The sequence below is a fragment of the Mycteria americana genome, chromosome Z, assembly GCF_035582795.1.
Source record: "Mycteria americana isolate JAX WOST 10 ecotype Jacksonville Zoo and Gardens chromosome Z, USCA_MyAme_1.0, whole genome shotgun sequence".
Taxonomy (NCBI): domain Eukaryota; kingdom Metazoa; phylum Chordata; class Aves; order Ciconiiformes; family Ciconiidae; genus Mycteria; species Mycteria americana.
In genome coordinates, this window is record NC_134396.1 from 19,479,706 (window position 1) to 19,489,378 (window position 9,673).

General features: G+C 46.2%; 1 protein-coding gene across 1 annotated transcript; it reads right to left on the bottom strand.

Moving 5' to 3' along the window:
* Positions 1-941: 941 nt before the first annotated feature.
* Positions 942-9,245, bottom strand: CRHBP (corticotropin releasing hormone binding protein). Its single transcript, XM_075527363.1, has 7 exons — positions 9,165-9,245; positions 8,633-8,726; positions 7,821-7,978; positions 5,546-5,756; positions 4,085-4,233; positions 2,589-2,706; positions 942-1,099 (listed from the first exon to the last, which is right to left on the bottom strand). Exons 1-7 carry the CDS (start codon positions 9,243-9,245, stop codon positions 942-944), a joined length of 969 nt encoding a protein of 322 aa, XP_075383478.1.
* Between the last annotated feature and the right edge of the window lie 428 nt (positions 9,246-9,673).

The window sequence follows — 9,673 nt, forward strand, 5'->3', positions numbered from 1 at the left end:
TCTGCTGCACTGTGCTTCCTAGACCCTTCCAGGCTTACACTCCTCTTCTGGGTCACCAAAGGTCTGGAAAAAATTAATCTACGTTTGTATGTCCCTACCTCTCCAGGTCAGCAGGACACCTGACCAAAAATCTTAAACAGGGAAGGTGCCAGTAAGCATACAGCTGGAACATATGCCACGTGAAGGTGTATGCAACATTGGCAAAGCAGATTTCTGCCCATAATGTTACTTTAATAGTCCACAGTTTTACAGCAACATATGTTCAAAATTATCTTTTCCAGAAAACTGCACAAGACTTAGGAAGTTTGACCAGAATGTTAAAAGAGCTCTTCAGAAAAATACAACTTAACAACGTTTTGCCAACGCTTTGAATGTATTTATTCATGTTTGCATTTGTGTAAGTTTCCATGCTATAAATTTTTATTAAAAACATGTCATTAGAAATAAATAGTACATTTATAGTCATAAACAAACCAGTTGATTTTACGCACACTAATGTTGGGTTTCCTCTTACAAAACTGGAAGTGTATTTCACCATCTAATTTTTTTGTTTATACCTGAAATAAAAGGATAAAGTTGCTGCATGAAGTTTATACTTATTGTGGGTTTTGTATGTCCTCAGACTAGATACACAGAGGGTTTGTGTCTGTTTTCCTAATAATATTTATATGGGAAACATAGCCTTCTCTTCTTGCTATTGATTTTTGATGTGGTAAATGAGCTTAAATACTGCAGAAAAAATATAATGATAATAACAAAGATTAATATATTAGTTGCTTTTTCCTGCTTGCTCATGGAAATGACTGATTTGTATGAAAAAAGAAATATGCTTGTACTGTAGAAAGGCTCAATAATACCAGCTGGTTAAAGGAAAAATACATTTTTTTAATTCACCAGAACCTTATTTTCATTAGCTATGTGAAAATGTGTGGCCTGGTTTCTCAGATACTAGGAAAGCAGAATTCCTCAATGCTGTTCTCCTTTCTGTTTTCTGTTTCCTGCAGATCGAGTTGATGATACTCAAATGTCACACGGTTGATGTGTTTCCCACTGGAGACCATTCGCAGCACGGTATTGTCACAGCCAATCTTCATTTGGGCTAGTTAGGGAAAAGAGATATAGAGGAGATATAAAGATACACTCACATGAGAGTGAGGGAAAAGAGATACATAGCGTTGGGAATTACAAAGCACCAATACATACAATTTTGGAAACAAAGCAGGTTTGTGTGTAGTAATGACCAGGCAGAGGTGGTACTGCTGACTAAATACCTTCTTTGTATTTGTTAGTTTTACTTCACAATGGCTTGGGTATCTAATAGAGTGTTGTAACCTTTACTCATGCAAGTGCCACTCACTTCCCATTCACCCGCAGTCTCACGTATGCATAGATAGACACTACGCAGAGATCTGTACAGATAGACACTATGCAGAGATGTGTACGTGTTTGCATTTGGGAAGGTATGCTACTGTTAGATACCACGAGCAATGGGTAAGGGTAACGGCACCCTGTGCTGGAGATATCCAAAGTTAACAATACTGAAATGTTTCTTGTTAGAGGGATGAGTGGTTTTGTGCGTAAGGACGTTCTTCACAGTAACAAAGGCATGTGAGAGTCTTACCAAGGCAAACTCAAATGGCAGTGCCCAGCACGTGGACTCACTGTGGGGGAAATCAAGCATATCATTAACCACTGCTTGAGATGAGCCATTTGAGCGGGGGTTTGGCAAAACCCGTTTTGTTTGGGGAACTCGGAGCACCTTCCTCACTGGAGAAGAAATCTGGTGGGTCATTGGGAGAGTGGAGGCTGCTGAGATGGGATTTCCCTTCCTTCACACTGCCAGCAAAGCACATTTTAATCTCATCGCAGTGCTCCGTATTCACTCAGCACCAGAGCTTGCCAGTTAAAGCTTTAAACAGTTCCTGGACTATTAAGCTGTGTTGTGATGAAAGGCAAGGGAGACCACAGGGGCAAAGTGCCAGGCACATTCCTGCTCTTCAACCCTGTGGAAACGCTGCTTCTCCAGTGCACCTGTTCGTAACCCCGAGGTACAACACATGTGCCGCAGGGACTGGTCTGTCGCATCACTGCAACACTTTGTGCTCCGCTGTACTGAATATTAGGGAAGCTGGGAATCCTTATTTTTATATTTCAAAGCAGAGAGTGGGAGCTCTGAGGCTTTTGGGGTGTGTGTTACTCCTGCAGCAGAAGAGTAGGCTTTGAAACACTGAGAAAGTGAGGAAAAGCTCCTTAACGGAAAATGTAATGGCTCTGCCTTCATTTGTTATGAACTTCCAGGCTCATTTATCTGTCGACACTCTAATAATCACGTGTCATAGGAAAAGCATTTTAAAAAATATGTGTAACTTAACCTTGTTATAATGATCACTGCAGGGGCAAGTGAAGGTGCTCATGGGTGTGCTGTATCACACAGCCCAGCTGCAGGCTCGAATAGCTTTAGCTCTCATGTTCTGCTATATGTGAAGTTCACCAGTCTAGCAGGAAATCCGGGTTTGCGGGGGCTCTGCACAACTCCCTCTGGCTAATTATTTTAACATGTGGAGGTAAGTGGGAGAAGGAGTTCTTACCAGACCCATGAAAGGAGTGACAGAGATCAGCTAGTGGAAACATCTTGGACGGGTCTAAGCCAGTTCCTCCTAGCAGCTCTACAAAATCTCCCACTCCTGCACAGCCTGCTGATGGTTTCTAAAAAGGCAGAGATTAAAAGTTATTTATCATTTATCTTCAAAAAGGTAGCAGTTCTCTAGACATGATTGCAGCCAACAGTAGGTTTTAGAAGTCCTCTGTGCTCAAACAGATGTGAAATGAGGCTGTTCTCATCCTAAGCAACACTACTTCAATTTGACATTAGTCAGTTAATTTCCTTAAGGGATTCCAAACAGAGACCTAAGTAGGCTCTGAAAACTACTGACAAATAATTAAGGTGTTGATTCAGCTGCTTTTAGTGCAGATAAGCAATCTGATTCTGGATGCTTAGACGTGTAATCAAATTAATACAGGCATGGGCTGCATGTGTGCCCACACTCAGCTGGCAGGCAGGAACTTAAGTTCCACTATACCATACTTATTCCTAAGCAATAAGTGTTGCTAAAATGTGCTATTCTGCCAAAGCTTAATTAAAGTAGGAATTAACCAAAAGAGTAGTTTTGTATGATGACAATGGCTCACTGTATATTAGACCCACAAGTGTTCTTTTCCTGGAAATTAATGCTGTTTGCCAAAAACGTCTTGCACGGACATCTTGTGCATCTTTGGGCAATGACCCATATGCTGCTATTTAAGTGCCTGATTTCTTTATCATCCTCCTGCTCTTGTCCCTTTTCTGACCACTGCTGAATAAGTCAACTTACTTGCCCATCTCTCAAAGCCTGGTTTGCTCAGACACTGGCAGTCCCTGTGAAGGACTTAGGCTGCCAGTCTCACTGGCAGCAGAAAACAAACTTTCTTGTTCCTATCATTCCAATATTTTGGAATTTACACCTTCTTAGACCTCCCAGGCACAGGGTGCCACCAACAGCTTTTGTCCTCTCCTGTCTGGTCATCACCAAGCACCAAACGCTGTGGCCAAGCCCTAGCCCTGTGCTGCGCATCAGAGCAGATGGAGCAGAGGATGCTCAGCATGCCAAGCAGGGAATCAGTTGTGAGCACGTTTGCATTTTCTCCATGCTAATGCCTCACTATCTAACCCGTGTCTCCTTTCTCTGTTCAGAGTGGCTGCTGCTTTCATTAGTTTAAATACAGACAGACAGCTCTCCAGGAGAGCACTTCTTTCTTTCTAATGAAATTCTTACCCTTTGTTATGGCAATCAATATTTACATGCATTAATGGTACTTTTCATAATTTGATTGCCTCTGCAACATTACAGAGACAATAGCAACAGAGACAGACGCAGCTCTCATCTCTGGGGGGAACCCAGAGCCCTCAGCGTGCGTGCACGTGGTCAGGAGCACACATGCCTTATAGCAGCCACTGCCACAGGCTATCCCCGCTTTACTCCCTTCCCTCTCCTGTGCCCAGGAAAACCGCACAAGGTAGTAACTTCTTAGGAAACAAGCAACTCACCTTTAAAAAGAGGCCATTTAAGTGTCCCAGGATAAGATCAGATATTTTTATCACCACTGGGTAGATTATGGAGAAGCTGCAGTTTCTGTGCTGATGAGGAATGACCATAGTAAACCTTCCTGAGGGAGTCTGAGAGATGACATTGCAAGCTGGGCCGTGGGAGAAGTACAAGAGTTACTTGTGCATGTAGCAAAATGACGTACTTTCAGTACCAACAAAGAACAGATTATTTAATTACTGAGAGTTACAACCAAATGCTGAAAAATATGCATATGGCATTTTCTGGGGTTCTTGCATAGCATTTGTTCCCTAAAAATTCCCTACCCATTGCTTACTGTGTAGCATGAGGTCTGACAGAACTTGAGGGTGAAGCGGTCAATGGGAGAGCTCACACCCCAAATCCGTACATTAGGAGCTCATGTTGTCAGGGGCTCATACTGTTTGCCAGTTTGAAGGAGGCTAAATATGGATTCAGGGCTTTTGTTTAGCTTTGACTGGTTATTGCCTGATATTGCCAGCAAACCCCTAAGTCCTGTGTCCTATTCTGCTCCTGTTAACTGGAGTTCCTTACCCTTCAAGACATCGCATTGAAACTAAAGCAGGTACATGCTGATTTTATCTTAAAGTTCAAACTTCACAGTTCAGCTACGGGAGTAGCTTATCATCTGCATGTGGAACCCAAGGGATCCTCCACACAGACCTGGAGGCCTGCAGCTGCTTCAGCAGGCTGGTGAAGGACACAAGCCACCTCCAGCAGCTGCACACAATTGCCACATCCACAGGCAAGAAGCCACACCAGCACGGAGACCCAGCTTGCAGGCTTGTGTCTGAACCACTTGGGCTAAGGACAGGGCAGACATGCCATCATCTTCGTCCTTTGCATGGTGAGGCAGACTAGCCTGAACAATAATTGTTAAATGTGCTGTCCTCTTGTGGAAAAAATATACAATTGACCATTATTTGCGCCTTGCCAGCTCACAGGCTTAGGGAAATAACTTGCAAATAGATCCTTGGGATCATATGTCACTCATAACTATCATGTAAGCATTCAATACTTTTTTGCTGTTGAACTTCTTCAAGTATTTTTTTCCTCATTGTTCACCCAGATCTAGAAACTGCTGAGATTAAACTCTCTAAATTAATACTTTTCGTTCTAGCCAAATGTGTTGGAACATGACAATATTAGATTGGAAGAGATCTTCTTTGAAAGAAAGAGCTTTCTGGTCCTGAATATTGAAGCCATGCCTAAGTTACCTCTTACACATCACTTTTTTTTTTCTTGAGACACACACTGAGCCTCAGCCAAATTCTGAGGCGTGCAGGCGTGCATGGCTCTCTGGCATTACTGGAGCTGTGTCAGTGCAGATAACGCCAGCGAGATAATTCAATGCAAACCAACATGTTCATTTTGCTTCCTGCCCCAAACGCAAGCCCATTTGACGGTATAAAAGGCAGACTTACGAAAGAGGTTGGCATTTTTCTTGACCGTGACAGTAAATCCATTGCCTGGCTGGTGAATCCTGAAGAAGATCATTGCCACGTTCTGCGATGACCTGATGCTCCTCTGAATATTGCCACTTTCACAAAAGTCTACATATCTTTGGGAAGTGGGGAGAGGATGGTCCAAGGAACTGGGAAATTTCTCTCCTTTGAGTATCCAGCCATCAAATACCTACAGGGGTTCAATAATTGAAAACAGGGCTTTAGCTTATCGCTCTGTTAACAGAGAACAGAAACACGAAGTATTACAGACACTGTTTCATTTTGACACCAGATAACCTGTTCAAAGCCACCAATTAAACCCCAAAATTATTTGTATTTATCAATTTCCTAGCACTTAACTAATTATTCAAGCTTCAACCTGTATTTAGGAAAGGGATACATTTGAATTTTTATGTTGTCTTTATTTCCTTCAGGTGACAATTTTGGTGACCTTTTTTTGAGGGAAGCAGCTCTTTTTGCTCCAGCATCATCACATTTGCCTCAATTTTTTAATTTCTTACTGTTGCAATTTCATTGTTACTAAGATAAGTTTTTGACCAGTTTGATTTGGAAGCCACATGAAACGTAAGTCACCCTCTCAAACTCTGGGCATTAAGTCCATTGATCTGGCCTGTAATTTTCCATCATCCATATTTTGCAGCTTGTCATTAATGGGCCCGGAGGCCTTCCAGAGGTATTGAAATACTATAAAGCTTCGGGGAGGAATTATTGGCAGAGGTATTGCTCTCTCCTACGTCTGTTCTTTCAGCTTGTCCTAACCACTAGAAAGCAGAACAAATGCTGCCTACTTGGCTGGACCTTAAGCAGCAACCTCTACAAATCTTTTCTTCACAACAAAAATAGCGACAATTTTCCCTCACTGTCTTCAGGGAAATGTGTCAGAAACATGTCAGAACTAGAAATTGGTATTAACACTAGCATAGCTGTGCAGTTGCCTGCCTTGCTGTTTCAAAATTCCCTCCTAGCCACTCACCCAGTAATTCCTTCTATGCCCCAGTCAATACTTCGAAAAGCCGAAGACCAGATCCTGCCATCGCTTCAGTGAGTAATCCTAACATGAGTATCTGTGGGACTTCCTCATGGAAAAGCGGCAGGATCAGTCTCTGGATTTGCCAGAACTGTAAGTTTTCTGAAGTAATGAGACGTGGGTGCTCAAATTACACCAGGGAAAAGCTGCCCGTATAAATACAATAGTATAATACAGAAACTGGGGACACCGTGATCAAAGGAAGAAAACCTTTATAAAGCTTCAAAGATCTCTCGGCATTTTTCTGCCTCCATTAGTGGCTGTAAGTACAGGTACAAAATCCTTGGACCCTCAAGAGGCTGAAATCAGCCTCCCTGTAGCAAAGTGGGGAGAGATCCCAGGCAGGGGTTTGGGATGGAAGGACAGGATTCCCCAGGGTAAAGCAAGCAGGGGGACAGCATCTCTCCCAGAAAGGGAGACAAGGAAAGGGCTGAAGGGCAGCTTTCCTCCTCCTCCTCCCCGGAGCTCAGCTCGCTACCAGGCGGGACGGGGTCTGTGCTGTGCACGGCCACCGCAGCGCGAAGGGCAGAGCGCAAGGTGAGGGGAGCAGCCAGGGGCTGTCGAGCCTCCCCTTCTCTCCTGAACACAGTTCAGACCTCGGTCAATGCTTCTGCCTGCCAGCAAAATGTGCTGGTAAAGTTTTTTGATACTGGAATATAAACGGCTCTGAGTCACGAACCTCTTTCTGTTCAGAGCCAACATCCTGAAAAGCTCTAGCAGGACCATTTGAAAGAAAGCCTGCAACGATCCACTCGTTAATAAGCTGATGCTAAGTGGAGGTCCTGGAGCAGTAACAACCGTTCAGAGAGCTGTATCGTTATCTGCAAGGCTTGTGCGATTCATGATGCAACGAGAAAACCCTCCTAACGGGGCTGAGGGGCTTGGCTCGTAGTGACCATACTTTTCAGTTAGTCCCCCAGGTATGGACACTCAGTAGAGGTGCTCCTGGAAGAGTTCAGAAGCGCTGGTGCTGCAGTTTGGAGAGGGATCCTCAGCCTGCGTCCGACTTTGCTTTAGGGGGGGCGTGTACGCGCGGTGCCTCAGGGAGGGGGAACAGCCGTCCCAGAGACGGCTGCTTTGTGAAAGCCTGTTCTGCACACACGGACACGCACACACTCGTGCGCACACCTCCACATGTAGCAAACGTCTCACACATCAGATGAGAGCAGGGAAGGGGGAGCGCAGCAGGACTCGCCAGCTTCTTACCTTCAGGAAATCGCCCCCTTGGCAGTCGATGTTCACAAAGTCGTAGTCTATCGTGATGAGCTCCTCGGGCTCCCCGATGAAGAAGGTCGCACAGTGCAGCTGCGGTTGCTCTGCAGTGAAGGTGAACTGCCCCTCTATACTCAGCATGTCGATGCACCCTGGAGGAAGAGAGACACCGGGCTGCTGCCTCAGCCTGGGGGCAGGGAGACCCAGCACCAACTCCCACAGTGCAGGGAAGGGGTGAGCGAGGAGGGACACCCATGCTGAGACCCGGCTGGCAGCGAGGAGAGGGACACCCAGCTGAAGCAATTAGGAGCCTGCTGAGCATCGGAGGACTGATAGTAACTTGCAGGTGTGAGCACAAGCGCGCGATGGGGGGCTCAGGGGAGATGACATGTCAAAGCGTCTCTGAGCAGAAAACTCTGTGTGTATGTGCACAAGCGCACAAACACCCCATTCCTTCAGATTTCTCTCTAACCACAGCTTTTCCACCTGCCCCATCCCCTGGAGACATGACCCTGGCCAGAGACATGGGTGGACAGTCCCCATCCTCCTCCCATTATTGGGGACCCTCAACTCTGAGCCCCAGACTCTTTTCAGAGCCCCTTTCACCTCTGAAAAGGAGTGCCCCTCTGCTTCAACCACAGTTTTTCTGAGATTTTAACAGTTTGTCCTTCTTCTTCGCCCCCTTGCAAAAAGCACCTGCAGCTCTGTCGATCCCAAATAGCCCCTTTCCCCTCCCTGAGCCCTGAGCTCCCCCCAGGACTCTCCCACCCACTGATGGTCCCCACCAGAGCGCCAAAGAAACTCACGGAGCGACCGCCGGTAGATCTGCCCTGCAGACAGCTCTCGCTTCAGATCTTCACTGAGGAGTAGGAAGGGCTCATCTTCACCAGCATCCCTCACCTGGTGAAGGAAAGAGGGCAAGAAGAGGCTGGGGCAAAGTAAAATGCAGCCCCCTCCCTGCACCTCTCAAGAACAGGCACCAGCAAATTAAATCCCTCCTCCAGAAATGGTGCAGCTGTGGAAGGGCTCATTCAGAAAGCTGTCAACCTGCAGTAGAGGGGAACAAACCTGGCACCTAAGAGGTAAGCCCAGCAGCTCAGTGCACAGTGAGTCTCTTAAATCCTCTGCAAAAATGCAAGTTTGAGAAAAGGGACGACAAACAAACGGGGAGGGGAGGACTGTTGCATTAATGTTACCCAGGTGTAGGTTTAATGCAGGAGGAGTGGGAAAAGCAAGGGAGAGAGGAGAAAGCACGATGCTCGAAAGCTGGGAGTACAAGTTAGAAGATAGCAGCTAAAAGCACAGCGAGGCACTTTAGTTGTCAGCCCCATCGCTCACCTCTAGGTATCTGGTTTCCCCCTTGGAGGCTGCCAGGAAGATGAGAACGAAGTGGCACTGAAACTGGAAAGCAGACGGCATGCTGACACCTCCTCTGGCAGCCCTCCCTCTCTCCCCGCGGCCAAGTTTCTCCCGGTCTGCGCTGGTAGGCAGGAGCCACTGGGGTATCTTGGAGAGACTCTTTTTATAGAGCTGTTGGGAGGGGAGGCACTTGGTCCCCGTACTGATAGGGTAACCCATGGTAACTGAATTCCTCTCACAGTGACACAGTACGTGGGCATGACAAGGGTCCAAATCACAGCCACAAATTTCCAAGCCGGTCGAACTCTCCTCGCTGGCAGATGTCTTTTCTACTTATCTGTCTGGTGGAGCTGAAAAGCTCTGGGGAGGAGATCCTGTCCCCGTGCAGCCGGGGCACTCACACGGTGTGTTTATTTCCAGTTACTCCAAAGCGAGGAAGAGGAGCATCCCTCCCTCCTCCTCTTCTCCTGCTTTCCAGTCCCGGGCCA

Coding starts and splice junctions, on each gene's coding strand:
- CRHBP (XM_075527363.1), bottom strand. CDS start 9,245: ATGCCGTCTGCTTTCCAGTTTCAGTGCCACTTCGTTCTCATCTTCCTG. Junction 8,727..9,164: donor GGGAAACCAGATACCTAGAG/GTGAGCGATGGG, acceptor TTCCTTCACCAG/GTGAGGGATGCTGGTGAAGA. Junction 4,234..5,545: donor GAAAAATGCCAACCTCTTTC/GTAAGTCTGCCT, acceptor CCCACGGCCCAG/CTTGCAATGTCATCTCTCAG.